A 16,491-nucleotide genomic window follows, 5' to 3' on the forward strand; every position below is an offset into this window, starting at 1 on the left:
ATATGCAGATATCCTTAAAAGATTACATGATTTTGCATGTTTTCAGTCTTCACATAAATAATATTCTGTATATATTATCCTGAAATTTGTTCTTTATATTTGAGACTGTTTTTGAAACTTATTTCATTTATTTATTTATTATTTATTTATTTATTTATTTATGAGAGAGAGTTCAGAAGTGTGAGCAAGGGTGGGCAGAGAGAGAGGGAGAGAGAGAGAATCAAGCAGGCTCCACACCAAATACAGAGCCTGACTCCAGGCTCAAACTCAGGAACATGAGATCATGACCTGAGTAGAAACCCAGAGTCAGACACTTAACCAACTGAGCAAGCCACCCAGGCACCCCTGAAATTTATTAGTGTTTATAAACCTAGTGCTAGACCATGGATTTTAACTGCTCTTATAGCATTCCACTGTACAAATATATCATGATTTATTTATCCAGTTTCCAGCTCAAGTAAATTTAACTCATTTACAGTTTTTGTTATTAGGAACTGCTCTGTAGTGTCATTTTTATAACTATCTGCTCCTGCACATATGCAAGAGTTTCTTGAGTGCAGTGTTACTCAAAATGCTGGTTCATGCTGTGAGAGTTTGTGGCTAGCAGCTGGTGAAGTTCACACTTTGAACAGCTTTTCTCTAGGGTATGAATTATTAGACTTTAGCCTACACACAACTCCATCTTCGTGAGATATTGTCAAAATGCTTTCCAATGTACTTACTCTTCACCAGAAGGGTATGAAAATCTCATTGACCTGAATTGTTACCAACTTGCGGTATTTTGGACTTTAAAAACTTTTGCTAATCTTTGTCATATTTCTTACTTTGGGGAAAGCTATCATTTCCCTTTTAAGGTGATGTTTACTATAGATTTTTCTTTTTGTAGATATGACATATTGTGTGGAGGACATTCATCCCGTCCTATTATTTTAAGTGATTTCATCAGGAAAATGGTTAAAGTTTTTTCTGTGTCTAGTGAAATAATCCCATGGCTTTTTTGTCCATTAAACTGTAAGTGTATTGAATTATATTAATAGATTTTTTTAAAAATGCTAAACCCACTTTATTTTTGAAATATCTTTTTCATACATTGATGGATTTGGTTGTAGTATAATCATAAGGGTTTTTGCAGTGATGTTCATGAATATGTTTGGTCAATAATTTTATTTTCTCCTACTATGTTATTTGACTTTGGATCAAGTTTACTTTAACCATATAAAACAGGTAGGAATGTTTCCTCTTTGTAAAACATGAAACAATTTATTTTGATTGTCTATTCCTTGAATGGTTAGCAAAATTTGACTGTAAAACCATGTAGATCTGATGATGGGGTTTTTTGATAGATTTTATAATTTTGATTCCATTTATTTAACAGTCATAGGCCATTGGGATTTTCTTTTTTCTTGAGTCAGTTTAGATGAGTTTCTTTTTTAAAAAAAAACATACATTTCAGAGTGCCTGGGTGGCTCATCGGTTAAGTGTTGGACTCTTGGTTTCAGCTCAGGTCATAATCTCATGGTTTGTTAAGTTTGAGCCCTGCATTGGTCTCCAAACTGTCAGCTTGGGATTCTGTCTCCCTCTCTCTCTCCCCCCCCCAACCCCCTTCACCACTTGCTTGCTCTCTCTCTCTCTCCCTCTCTCTCTCTTTCAAAATAAATGAAAATAAACTTAGAAAAATTCCTGGAGTAGAATTTTTTCTTCATCCTGAGCCCAGAGCAAATGAGATGTACTCCTTTTGACATCACTTTGTGACAGTAGCCAATTTTTTAATTTTTCTTTTCATTAAGGGTGATGTTCTTGGAAAGTCTCAGCCCATATCTTTATCCATGTGGATATAAAAATATAAATCCTTGCAATATCAAGACTGGATCCCTCCTTCCATGAAGGTGGCCACGCTATACACACATTCACTTTTTGTTAAGGTTTTTTTGATCCCTCTTTCTTTCCTCTTTTAGGCTCAGGTCTCATTGGAGGGATGTAGTGGGAGTATTTTGGAGACATCTAAACCCACAATATTACTAGCCCTCAGAAGTCCCTCTGGCTTTTGCCAGAATCAATTGAGAACCCAGAGGTAGAAGTGCTTTGAAGACTAATGAGAATTTTTAATGACTCCTAAAGATGCTTCTTAAGGATCTTAATTGAGAAAATAACTCTTATATAGCCTGGGTTGACTTGCTTTTCTTCTTTCTCTTTTGATTCAGGGATGCACTTCTTTTGATCCAGTGGAACATAAGAGTGTTCATGACTGTGAAGAACTGGCCTTGGATGAGGCTCTTCTTCAAGATCAAGCCTCTTGTTAAATCTGCTGGAATAGGAAAGGAGATAGCTGCTCTGAAGGAAGAGCGTGTGCAACTCCAAAAAGCCTTGGAGAAATCAGAATCTGAGAGGGAAGAATTGAAAGCGGAACAAGTCTCTTTCATCAGGGAAAAGAATGACCTGCTTCTTCAGCTGCAAGCTGTGAGTGGCCTCACCATTTGTCCTTCAAACCAAGTTTTTAATTAGAGGCCCTTGTTTGCAGGCAGTATTCACTTGAGAAAAATGAGGCATGTGCTTTTCAAATACTATAGCATTTCACCAAACACAATGAAATACTTAAGGAGACACCCTGTTTCATAGTGAAGTGATTTCATTGGTGGGATGTCTTTGAAAAGGGGACAAACTGTTAGGCTTTTAACTATATAAAATCGGTTTTAACTATATAAAAACACCACAATCTATCATGGGAGCCAGGAAGCTTTGGGTCTTAATTTAAATTTTGTATGTAGGTCCATACAAATCAAACTGGCTCCATTAGCAAATCAAAAGACAGGATTTAGTACATCCCAAGGAAAGCTTTACTGAGATCTCCAGGATTATTGCAGTATGTTTCTAATCGCTTTTCCTGATCTTGGTCTCTCTACTTCCCCTTCCCCAGTCTAAATCAACTTTACTAATCAGTTCAGTTCTTAAAAACATCAGCTCTCAACATTGGCTTTGCATCAAACCTATTGGTGGAGCATTAAAAAAAATAAAAAGAAAGATGCCTAGACCCCACTCTCAGATATTTTGACTAAGCAGGCCCTGTGTGGGTCCAAATAATCTATATGGTGATTCTGACATCCAGTTAGGATTGAGAACCATTGTTCTGTCTTAAACAAACAACATGCTGCTTTTCCGATGAACAAAATTCACGTCCTGCAATATATGCATTATAGACTCCAGACTCCTTTGAGCCTGCATCTCCAATCTGATGCCAGTGTGCCATTACTCACTGCCTTTCACATTCTTCTTCTCTGGCCACTGTTATCCTCAAACATCCCAAAGACAGGGATTAGATTTTTATCCACCTTTATTATATTTTCCACCCCACTTAGCACAGTGCTAAATTACAAGATACTGGGCTCCAATACAATCATATACAATTTATAATACAATTCATACAGTACAATTATAAAACATTTTTTCCTGCTTTTTAAACTTAATTGGAAAGCAGGGAAATTTTGGTAATTTTAGACTGACCCAAGTTATTCTTTTATTTTGGAGCTATGCTATTCATCAGTGTTCCAATAGGCCACATTTCACATAAGAATTTCACCCAGACCTATTATTTTTGATACATATTTAACACAGCAGCAGTTCCAGAACCTTAGTGTATTTCAGCCTTACCTGGATGCTTGTTAGAAATACAAATTCCTGGGATCCACTCCAAACCTACTTTAAATTCATACTGTGAAAATTAGTTTGTAAGATCAGGTTTTGTGTGGCTCAGGGGAGAGGCAGCTTTGGATGAGATCTGGCCTTCCAGTCTTCCTCATTCTTCCTATGAGCAGAGAGAGTGGCCAGTGCTACCTAGGCTGGTATGGGAGATAGAAATGGTGCAGAGGGTGGTAGGTAAAAGCCTTGGATTCGTGATAAAGGGAAATACATTCACGGGAAACACATGCAAGCCAGTTCCTGGGCAAACCCAGGGAGGCTAAGATGAGTTCAAATTATAACTGAGCTTTTAAAAGTTGATAGAGCTATGAAACAATTTTATTATTTATTTTTAAAGGATCCAGCTGAATACAGTAGGGATCAAGGAAAGAAGGGTTCTTATAAAATCATTCACTTACTCAAAACAACAGCAGAAGTGAGTGAACCTATTCCAATCAATATTCTGAATACGTGAGAGAATAACTGCCCTCAGGGAAAGGATGTTCCTACTGTTAGCCTGACACACCATTGCTCAGTTAGCCCCCAAATACTGCCGTCATGTTTAATGAAGGGATCAATGATGGTCAATTGGACTGTCTTCTTCATTCAGTGAAGGTGACAGGTCCAGTACACATACTGAATGGAATAAACCAAATAAGCATTCTGCTTGTCACCCTGGTATGAACTAAGATCAAATGTTCCCATTATTTCCCAAACATTGGAAGCTTCTCTGATCTGATCTGCATGGACCCTTCCTGTTTTGTTTTTAATTTATCCTTTCTCTTTCAGTCCTCAGTGATGTTAGAGATTTACTATCCAATGCCTTCCCCATCTGTGCCTCTTTGGGCACCATTTGTTGGGCAGATGGCTATTCTCTCACCAAAAGTTAGCCAGAAACCAATGTCTAGGATTTTGTTTTTTTCTTTTCTTGATCTGAGTTAATGAAACAACTTATGCGAGGCAAATAGATGGTTAATAAGTTGCCCAAAGTGGTGTATTTTAAAGGATGGATGAGGTCTAGAGATGGAAGATAGAGCTGTCTGTGAAGATACGTTGCAATGACACCTATGGTAATTAAGAACTTGCTCTCAAAGAAGAGGTTTTATTTGGCCTCAGAGACAAATTAGAGAGGTTCAAAGTTATAAAACATGTTTTGTAGCAAAAAAAACACAATTGACTCCTTCATTTGTTTTGCTTGACTCATAACACAGGGAGAATGGGTCACTCAATGAGAATTGGAGACAGTACATTTCTTTTTAATGTCTTATTTAATATTGAGAGAGAGAGAGAGAGAGAGAACGTGAACAGGGGAGGGGCAGAGAGAGAGAGGGAGACACAGAATTCAAAACAGGCTCCAGGCTCTGAGCTGTCAGCATAGAGCCCAGCGCAGGGCTCAAACTCACACACCGCGAGATAGTGACCTCAGCTGAAGTCGGTCGCCCATCCACCTGAGCCACCCAAGTGCCCCAACAGTACATTTGAAAGAATAAAAGGAAAGGCTCTTTTACACTTCTGTGTATAACTTTTAGAATTTACTCTGGCAGAATCACTGAGGAAAAGATTTTCATTGGAAGTAATCCTGAAATCTAGTTAGTGACCTGGAAGTAAAATTTATGAATTCTAAATTCAGCCTATAAATAAAAAATACACAATGACTTGTTAGAGGATCCCTATATGTATTAAACAAGTGCATCAGGGCATTTATAATAATATTAATATTCTAGTGTCTGAGGGAATACTGCTCTCTTAAAAGACTGTATTCTGAGCAGGTATCAACCTCAAACTCTATGCCCATGTGGATGCTTCCAGAAGCTGTGATTTAAGAAGTACACCACTGATTTTTGGAGGCATGTTAGCTCCTTTAGGCCACCAGGATTCTATTAAGTGCTTTAGAAGAGGTCATCTAATCTACTGAATGGCCCGAAAGATCAAAAGCACCTCCAAGCACCAGCAACTCCTCCACTTCTCAACAATAGGATCAGGGAACTGGGAATATTATTTCACCTGCTGAGGAAAGGCGGGTGAAAGTGCTGGTCACAGGGCAAGCAATTATCTCTTTGCTATGCGTTAAGCAGCGTTTTCGCCTAGCCGATAAATTATTTCCAGCTGTTGGCAACAATTTCCCACCTCATCATGGCAGGAGCAAGGGACCCTGGCAAATGTTGAAGAGCAGTGCGAGTCGCTGATTAAATCCAAGATCCAGCTGGAGGCCAGAGTCAAGGTGCTGTCAGTGCGGGTGGAGGAAGAAGAGGAGACAAATTCCGAGCTGACTGCCAGGGGGCAGAAGCTCGAAGATGAATGTTCCGAGTTGAAGAAAGAAATCGATGACCTGGAAACAATATTGGCGAAGTCACAGAAGGAGAAGCGTGCTACGGAGCAGAAGGTACTTTTTCTGTAATGTTAGGGAGGCCTGGATGCCCAAACCCTACTCCCCGTCAGGCTCCGGCACCAGACTTGCCCGGCTCAAAATAATTAACACGATGGCCTCCAACTTTGCAGCCGGGGGAGTCAGAAGTGGCATAAAATGAAGTATCTGGTGAACGGTACTGTCCCAATTCAAATTTCCAATGCAGACTTATGGAGTCCCACTTAATTTTCCAAACGAAACCTTTTCACTTATTTCAGTCTTATTACATCTGAAATCTAATAGAGCAAAAAGGTTTCATCAGGCCTGTAAGTATCCTTTTTTGGGAAGACAGCTAGCATGATACAGTTTACTGAAAGACGCCTTGGGATATGTCCGAACCCATTAGTTTAAACTTTGACCTTAAAGATGTCACTTTATTTCCAGTTAAATATTTTGATGTTCTGTCCACTTTGGTTGAGGGTTGTAACTTGTGCATGGATTGAAACTAGCTGAGGACTCTGTACCAAATCTCTGATAAACGACTGGTCTCTAAAATGACACTGTAATTTTGGCAGATGATTAAATATCAACTCTTGTGCCATTATTGGTTCCCTTTTCTAAAAAGCATGGGGACCTGATACAGCCAACTTTCGTTTTTGCGTATTTCAACACCTCGAATTCTTCTTTCATTGCTACTGTCAGGATTTGAGACACAACAAGATTGCTATGTGCCCCCTACTAAAACTACCTTTAGTGGTGTTCTTGTTATATAATAGTATGACAGTCTAAAAATGGCATCAAATAACCTATCCTGATAACATCTGATTAACCTGAATCCTTAATTCCCTAAGTGTGTGTGTGTGTGTGTGTGTGTGTGTGTGTGTGTAAGAAAAAGTGAATTTAAAGTTTTTAACAGTATATTGGGAATTTGGTTCTTTATGACATTGGATAGGTCTTCAGACTGTACTAGAAAAGGGAGAAGATGGCCGCTAGCATTATGCCTGTCTTCCCAGTGGAAACTCTAATGCTGTTGTCATTGTCGCTTTCCCACAGGTCAAGAACCTGACTGAGGAAGTGGAGTCTCTAAGTGAGGATATCAGCAAACATAACAGAACGGTCAAGGTCATGCAAGAGGCCCATCAGCAGACCCTGGATGACCTCCGCACGGAGGAGGAAAAACTTAGCAACCTGAGCAAAGCCAAGGTGAAGTTGGAAAGGCAAGTAGATGAGGTAGGTAGTGTACTATCTAGCTAGTTGGCTCTCCACATGCATACAAATCTCTGATTTTTACTCAGTATATCTTGACAGTTTTGGGAAATCTTAGTGGCATGGCTTGTTTCCTTAATATTTAGAAACAGAGATTTGTTTTTTCTTAATGTACCCGGAACCACTGCAGTATAAGAGAAGCCCCAGCATGAAATCTGTCAAGTTTTAAATGCAACCTTCATACAACCCTGGGCAGTGGGGGAGCACTGAGATGAATTATAAAGGGTTATCCCTCTAAGTGACTGACTTTCCCCCATAGCTCCCACAGAACCTGGTGTTTTGCCCGACAGATATGCTGGTTCTCTATTCGACATGAGGTTGAAAGATTAGTTTAAAGGCCCTGTTGTGTCTCCAGTGGTGTGCTGAGGTTTATTTATAATTGAAAGATATGTAAATCACAAGCTGTGTTCTACCTACACTTTGGGAAAATACTTGTGAGATTCTAAAGATGGTGTCCGTGTTCTGCCTCCAAACAGCCTGTGAGATGAAGATGTTTCAAACCACTCTTAGTGGTTGCCTCACCATTTTTCCTACCCCCTGCCCCCTGCCCCACTGACAGAGCATATGCATTCACTCTTATTTGTTCCAAAAGCTTAGCCTTTATAAAATTGCTGACAAGGGTGCTCTGGTTTTTTTTGAATTATTTGCTTCTTTTTCCTCATGCCTTTCTATCAGTTTTCTCTATTACCTGTTAGTTGTTTCAATTCTCTTCCTATTTCCACTGATGGTGTGTCTCACAGAGCCTCAATATGAGGATTTATTGTGTGTGGGTGTGCTCTCTCGCTCACACACACACACAATTACTTGTTCTCTCCAGGAGTTCATCTACTTTCAGGTTTTTACGTACTTCTTCCAGAAATTCTTCCTCTTCCTCCCATTTGAATTTCATATATTTTGCTGATTTTAAGAAATAGCTTCTACTGCTGAAAAGTAAACATATCAGTGAACAAATAGCCATAGGGTAACTGTTATCTAGCCTTCTGCTAAACCAACCTTGGTATCGTTGACAACCCTAATCCAAACACAACTGGAATGTTCCGAGCACCTTGGGAGGGAATGAGAATATGACATACTGTTAAGGACTAGAAGAGGGCACCGAGGTGGTAAAGAAGGTATGGAAATCATGCCATGTGAGATGTGTTCAAAAAGGGTCTGTGATACTGAGTTGAGAGACTCAGGACAGATGCCTCATATTCACAGATGATCTTATGGAGACACATTTGCTTGGTGTTGCTCCAGGGAGCTCGAGTTTATACTTTAGAAGAATTTACTAGAATAATTTTGGCTTCTTATGAAGAAGCGCTCCTGAGTAAATGGACTTATCCACCCATGAAATGAGCTGCCATGTGAAGAAGTGGGCTTCCCATCAGTGGGAAACAATCAAACAAGACCTCACTGGTTATTTATTATTGGTTCCTTCCTTAGGACCCAGCTCATATTCTTTAAAGTTTTCTTTCATCACTGTAATTTCTATGTTTTTTGTTGTCCCAGTGATGCGTGCAATATTTATTTTTAAATATCTACATAACTGGGCATCATGTACATAATGTGTGCTTGTATTTTTCTTTTTTCCAGAAGGTAAGTGTTAACAAACACATCTAGTGAAGTATAAACTTTACCTATTTATTTGGCTAAACAATGCCTCCTTTCGTCAGCTTGAGGGTGCCCTTGAGCAGGAGAGGAAAGCAAGAATGAACTGTGAAAGGGAAAAGAGCAAACTGGAGGGTGATTTGAAGCTGAACCTCATGAGTGTGGAGCACCTGGAGAGCGGCCAACGGCAGCTGACAGAAAAGCTAAGGAAGTAAGCCACCTTGCTGTGGACCCGAGATTCAAGGAGACCTTATCTTGGAAGGAATAGCTCTCTCATGTCACTTATCCTCTTGACTCCAGGGCCATATGTCTCAAGACCTGAGACAGGGAAGATAACAAGTCTAGGAAATAATTTGTTTTTGTTTTTTGGTGTTTTTTTTTTTTTGCTGGACTTCATTATATGGTTGTAAAAAGAGAGTGAATGCATAGTAATCTAGAAGAATATGACTGAGAAGGCATCTGACTAGCAGATGGGAAAGAAAGGTGTAAGGCGTATGAGATGTGGATTATTGAAATTTGAGGCTACAAATCCTAAAATAAAAATGGCTCACTTTTACTCATGATGACACCAATGGCACAAAAAGTAAAACAAAACAGAACAAAAAATCCCAATCCTCTTAATATGAAGTTCAGTATAGCCTTTGCTCGTTAAAAAAAGTTTTCCAGGTACAACTTCATTAATATTTATATAGCTTTTCTATTAAGTAATTTACCATCTAAATATTAAACATTAAAATTTAAAGCAAAATATAACAATCAGAATTAGCTGAACTTTCAGCTCACATGAACTCAAGGCAAGGTGGCTTTTCAGTTTAATTTTACTGCTCAGTGAAATGGACTTTCACATCTTGTCTCTTGTCATCCCCTGCTTAGCTAGACTTCCTTCTCACCATTAGGGGTTTTCAAGTTACCGGGAAAAGATAAAATAAGACGGGGAAACAATGAAGCCCAAGAGTGAGGTAAGGCCAGGGTAAAGCTGGGAGCATGTCAATCACTGGGGCCATACGGAAGAAGAGAAGAAAGTCAAGTAAGCAGCTCTGAGCTTCTGGCTTTTTTGTTTGTGTACATGAGTTGCCATGATACATGCTCACGTTCAGGTTTGGTTCATATTCTAATGAGTTACTGAAGTTGATAGGTGTTTGGAAAAGAAGTAATCCTATAAGTGTATGGAACACTGAAATGATGATAGAGGTCTCTTAGCTTTCCATTTAAAGATCATGTTTCAGCTCAGCAGAGTGAACATGATGTTCCATGTCCTTGTAGGGCACAGGTCAAAGAGCTCTGGCATTTTAGAAATCCGTGTTTTTGGAAAGATATAACACTAACTGTGAAACTTTTTCTCTAAATGGACCTATGTTTATATAGAAGCTTAATATGTGATAAAGGTGGCATTTCAAATTAGTGATGACTGGATACAGTACTTAATAAATGGTGCTGAGAGTATTAGCTATTCATTTTCCGAGATGAAAGTTAAATTTCTACCTCGCACTACTCATACACACAAAATCTAGTTGCATTAAAGAATGGAATATAAAAACAAGGCTATAAAACTGTTAGAAGATTCAGCATTAATCACAATAGCTAAGATATGGAAACAACCTAAATGCCATTGACGAATACATGGATAAAGAAATGTGTTTATACAGAATGGAATTTTATTCAGCCTTTTATTATATTTTATTTATTTTATTTTTAAGAGAGAGAGAGTACACGAGGGATGGGCAAAGAGGGAAGAAGAGAGAGAGAATCCCAAATAGGCTCTGCACTGTCAGCATGGAGCCCAATGCAGGGCTCAATCTCCCAACCATGAGTTCATGGCCTGAGATGAAATAAAGAGCTGGATGCTCAACTGACTAAGCCACCCAGGCACCCCTATTATTCAGCCTTTAAAAACAAGGTAATCCTGCCATATGAGACACCATAGATGAATCTTGGGGACACAATACTGAGTGAAATAAAGCAGTCATAGAAGAACAAATACTTCATAACTCCATTTATGTGAAGCATCTAAAATAGTCAAACCTATAGAAACAGAGTAGAACGGTGGTTGCTTAGGGCTGAAGGGAGTGGAAAGTAGGGATTGTTATTCAATGGGTATAAAGTTTCAGTTATGCAAGATGACTAAGTTCTAGAAATCTGCTGTACAACATTGTCCCTATAGTTAACATTACTGTATTGTGCACTTAAATATTTGTTAAGAGTGTACATCTCATGTTAAATGTTCTTACCACAATAAAAATAATAAAAATCATTGGAAGAAAATTTAGGCAATAACTCTTAGGAAATTGACAGCCTAAGTTTTTTTGAGTAAGTGATAAAAGCCAAAGACAGAAAAAGAATATCTTGATACATTTAATGATACTACATTTCAAAAAATTTATGTGGCAAAAGCCAACATAAATAAAATTGGAACAAGTTACACAAGTTGTGAGAAATATTTGCAGGAGATATCAGAAAACAAGAATACTAAAAGAAAATCTATAATTCATTAATTATATGAACAACCTAGTAGACAAAGAATCGAAGAATGCCACCAGGTGGTTCATTTCGCTTATTGGCCATTTTTAAATTCTTCGTGGTTGACAAGATGCTGCCTTACTGTTAAACAAGACATTAAAAAGAAAGGCATTTCAATTTTCCAATTTCTGTCAGATTAGGAATAATTTAGAAGTATGCTAATATTAAGCGTAAATTTAGAGAAATAATCTCACACTACTATTGGAAGGCAAAGGGTAGAGTTATATATTTTTAAGCACACACTTAAACCTGACCCAGCAATTTTCCTATTCTGTATCCACTCTAAGGAAACACTCACGTGCACAAGGGGCCATGGTTATGAACAGTGTTATTTACAGAAGGAAAATATTGGGAGAAACCTAAGGGCTTATTAATGGGGAAGTGGATAAATCAACTACAGGATGCCTAAATTATGGAATACTATGTCACAGTTGATTTTTAAATGAAGTAATTTATGTGTGGGCCAACATGGAAAAACCTCAAATGTGTTATTGGGTTAAAAATAAGTTATGGAAGAACTATAAATACAAATGTATACCTTTCACAGTAAAGAAAATGAAACTATTTCTACCTATATATAAACATAAATGTATGTCAATACTTTGAAAAATGTCTGGAAGGATTCATATCAAATTGATAATGGTGGTTACCTCTTGGGAAAGAACAAAGGTTGGATGTGATAGTCAAGGAGACTTCAGATATAGATGTAGTAGTTGAATTTTTACAAGAGAATAATCTCATGTGTTATTACTATAATTTTTAAAATATTTAAGTCAAATGTTATCACCTAAGAAATTCTATTTGATACATTTTTCCCTTACAGGAAAGAACTAGAAATGAATCAGATGAGTTCAAAGTTGGAGAAGGAGAAAGGCGTGGTGGCTCAGCTTCAGAACATGGTTAAAGAACTTCAGGTAATCATTTATCATATAGCTGTATGTAGATTCGTGGGTGATAACTGGTACTTTAATGACAAACGCTTTGCCAAGATATCCATACCCTGAGACAACCATAGACAGAAGCAGAAAAAAAACAGTAGTTGAGAAGGAAAACTGTGATTTTCCCCAGATAGGTGACTGGGAAAAATTACTTTTTAAGCTTAGATTTTCTTACCATAATAAAAACGGGCAATTTGTTGAATATTAATGGTGAGCCAAACACTGTGCTAAAATCCTAGATACATATTTTTTCAGTTATTAATCTTCCTGACAGTCTTTGAGCTAATATTATTAAATGCAACAGTACATTTAAGTGGTAAGCATAGTGCCTGATCCATGGTAAGCATTCAGTGTTAGTAATTTAATTTTTTATGATGATTAGTCTTTGTGATTAGAAAGCAATTCTGTTTCTGGGCTGAAAATCTGTTTTGTACCTACTTGTAATCTCAGAGCATTATTTGATAATGGGAAGCTATTTATCAGTTTTAGACCATGTCACTGTTTTATACTATTTGACCATGTTAGAAAGTAATATAAATATGGATGGATATATACATATACACACATATATGTAACTCCTCACATATGCTGTATGCATATACATCTGTATGATAGATGTTTTTCCTTTGGAGCTAAATATTTATCTCAGTAATGTAACCATTACTCAAAATATTTTTGAATTTCTTTCTGATAATTACTTTCTGAGACATTTTAAACCAAATAAGAAAACCAGTCTCACTGATTTATAGGCATGATTTCAAACACAATATTAATCTCCGAGCGATTATCTATCATATTCACCAGGCTTGTCTTCAAATGGTACTTGACTTTATCCAGAATAAAAAGATTCAAAAATTTCAACTTATCCAAAAGACAAATTCTCTTTCCTTAATGACTAAAAAAAAATGCTCTAAGATTATTTCTGAAGAAATGTTTCAGAAGTGTTTGCTTTAATGACAGTATTGTTTGGGACAAAGATATTGATCCCAGAATAACTAGTGGGAAATGGGATCACATTTACTTGGATGTGGAAATCACAAATTTTTTAGCACCTTCTCTGTCCCAACTCATCTACGGATCTGGTAGCCTACATATTGGCATGATCTAGAAATCGACATCCTCTAAGCCATGGTACTCTGATTTAAAGGAAAGGAAAACCTACTGTAAAATAGATTCTTTTTTTTTAATATATATTTATTTATTTATTTCTAGGAGAAAGAGAGACCGCGTGAGCAGGGTAGGGTCAGAGAGAGAGGGGGATACAGAATCTGAAGCAGGCTCCAGGCTCTGAGCTGGCAGTCAGCACAGAGCCCGACGCGGGGCTCGAACCCGCGAACCGCGAGATCATGACCTAAGCGAAAGTCGGACGTTCAACCGACTAAGCCACCCAGGCGCCCCTCTAAAATAGATTCTATCCTTTGTCACTCCCATCGTAACCTATGCCTAATTATTTGAGGTAATGTTAATGAACATCACTGGCTTTCCTGTGCTGTACTATAATGATGGTATCAAGATCTGTAGAGCTATTTGCCCTTACACCACAAGAGTTTGGGGCTCTGAGAGTTCTTATCACTAATTTCCTTTATCTAATAATTCTGCCTCTAATGGTATCAGATTACTATTCACTATAGCACTCCCCATTCCTCCACCCATTTTAATTCGTTATTTCTGATCTCCTGGTACTTGAAATCACCTGCAGACTAAGAAACCAAGTAACCAAGTTTGACAGAACTGTGTGTGAAATTAAATTGATGCTGTTTCTTATGAGTAAGTGGCTTGAACTCAAGAGGTATTTATTCGATTCATTAGATATTTGCCCAAGATCCTAATAATTGAGATCCTAATAAATGAATCCCAGATGAGTGAGGTATTGTGTGTAAAATTCATCATGTTAGTTTTTATTAAGCTGTTAATTTTTTTTCTTCTGTAAAAGGTGTCTCATCTTCTTTTGGAAAATGCTCTTTACTGTAGTTTCCCCTCCATGTATAGAATATAATGAAGTTACTCATCAGCAAGGGCTAGGAGATCTGGAGGAAGGACACATTCGAATTCTGGTCTTTGTAGTGATTTGGGGGAAAATTATTTAATTTCTTTGTATTCTATCTTTATAAAATGAAAACCAAAAGTGTTATGTGACTTCTTCGTTTTGGTACATTTTTTAAAAGTACAGTAAAGCTCTTGAATATAAAATATGCTACAAGTGCTTAGTAAAAGTCAAAATTATTTATTACTGCAGACTGAGATACAGGATTTGAAAAGGAACCTGGAAGCTGAAAGGACCACTCGAGCCAAGACGGAGAGGGAGAGAGCTAACCTCACACAAGAACTGGAAGACTTGAATGAAAGGCTGGAGGAGGCAGGAGGCACCAGTTTGGCTCGGCTAGACATAATGAAGAAACAGGAAACAAAATTCCAGAAACTTCGCCAAGACATGGAAGAGGCCACACTGCACTTTGAGGCAACTTCTGCCTCTTTGAAGAAGAGACATGCAGAGAGCCTGTCTGAGCTCCAGGGCCGGCTAGAAAATCTACAACAGGTCAAGCAGAAATTGGAAAAAGACAAAAGTGACTTGCAGCTAGAAGTGGATGACCTCTTGACCAAGGTTGAGCAGATGACCAGAGCTAAGGTAAACATCCCCAAGTCCACCTTATGGACTTCAGAACATGTAGGTAGGTAGAGGAGGCAAAGGAAAAGAAAAATAAACCGGATAAGTGACTTGAAGTGTGTGTTAATGGAGGCTATATTTCTTTAGATTGACTAGATCAGGCTTAAGCTCAGTGCACATTAAGATCACATGGCTATTACCTGCCTGTAGCCTGACAGTAGCTTCTAGTTTTAGTGGAGTTCTAAGCCATGTTTCTTGTGGGTCTTTCTGGTGATGACATAAGTAAGTAGGCTTGAAAGTGAAGCTACTAGCTATGTGAGTGGTGCATCTTTTGTGAAGAATTGCTTTGCATTGGTAGCATACCTCAGGAGTGGCTCTAGTGTCTGTCTCAATGAATGGTGGACGCAAAGAACTTTGCTAAGGGGAGGGACTTTTTTCTCCACTGCATTCTCTGGCATCTCTTTAACCAGCCAGCACAAGAAGGAACTTTCACCATGTATTCTTTCTTCACCTAGACCATTAATCCATATAGTACAAGCTCTCATATCAAATGAGTAGTATCAGATCACAGGTAATGGCCATCCTACCTTCTGATAGTTGAGAGGGGGCTTAGTTTAGGTTAAGCAGAGCAAATGCAGGCCTCCCTTATTTTAGTGAGTTTTGCTTTATTGTGCTTCACAGATATTGTGTGCTTTTTTTTTTTTTTTTTTAATAATTGAAGGTTTGTGGCAACCCTGAGTCCATTGGTGCCATTTATCCAACGACATTTGTTCACTCCATGTCTCTATGTCACGATTTAGTAATTCTCACAACATTTAAAACTTTTTCATCCGTATTATATTTGCTAGAGTGATCTGTGATCACTCATCTGTGATGTGACTCTTGTAATTGTTTGGGGATACCAAGAACCCTACCCATATAAGACAGCCGACTTACTTGGTAAGTGTGTGTGTGTTGACTGTTCCACCAACTGGCTATGCCCTTATCTCTCTCCCTCTCCTTAGGTTTCTCTTTCCCTGAAACAAAAATATTGAAATTAGGCCAATTAATAACCCTACACTGCCTTCTAAGTGTTCAAGTGATGGGAAGAGTTGCACATCTCTCACTGTAAATCAAAAGCTAGAAATGATTAAGCTTAGTGAGGAAGGCATGTTGGAAGCCAAGACAGGCTGAGAGCTAGCTAGGCCTCTTGTGCCAAATGGTTAGCCAAGTTGTGAATGCAAAGGAAAAATTCCTGAAGGAAATTAAAAGTGCTACTTTAGTGAGCACATGAATTGTAAGCAAGTGAAACAGCCTTATTGTTGATAATGGAGAAAGTTTGAGTGGTCTGGATAGGAGATCAAAGCAGCTGCAACATTTCCTTAAGCCAAAGCCTAACTCAGAGCAAAAGCCTACCTCTCTTCAATTCTGTGAAGGCTGAGAGAGGTGAGGAAGCTTCAGAACATGTCTGAAGCTAGCAGAGGTTGGTTCATAATGTTTAAGGAAAGAAGCTGTCCCTATAATATAAAAGTGTAAGGTGAAACAGCAAGTGCTGATGTAGAAACTGCAGCAAGTTT

At 38.2% G+C, this 16,491-nt stretch overlaps 1 protein-coding gene across 1 annotated transcript in view; it reads left to right on the top strand.

Annotated features, from left to right (window-relative positions):
* Positions 1 to 16,491, top strand: part of MYH15 (myosin heavy chain 15) — a 150,184-nt gene that overhangs the window by 64,462 nt on the left and 69,231 nt on the right. The window contains exons 22-27 of the mRNA XM_077771823.1: positions 2,202 to 2,457; positions 5,813 to 6,055; positions 7,073 to 7,249; positions 8,941 to 9,086; positions 12,216 to 12,306; positions 14,567 to 14,956. Coding sequence (XP_077627949.1) covers positions 2,202 to 2,457; positions 5,813 to 6,055; positions 7,073 to 7,249; positions 8,941 to 9,086; positions 12,216 to 12,306; positions 14,567 to 14,956 — 1,303 coding nt within the window. The remainder of the gene's footprint in view (positions 1 to 2,201; positions 2,458 to 5,812; positions 6,056 to 7,072; positions 7,250 to 8,940; positions 9,087 to 12,215; positions 12,307 to 14,566; positions 14,957 to 16,491) is intronic.

Source organism: Crocuta crocuta, unplaced genomic scaffold (genome assembly GCF_008692635.1).
Source record: "Crocuta crocuta isolate KB4526 unplaced genomic scaffold, BGI_CrCroc_1.0 scaffold56, whole genome shotgun sequence".
Lineage (NCBI taxonomy): Eukaryota > Metazoa > Chordata > Mammalia > Carnivora > Hyaenidae > Crocuta > Crocuta crocuta.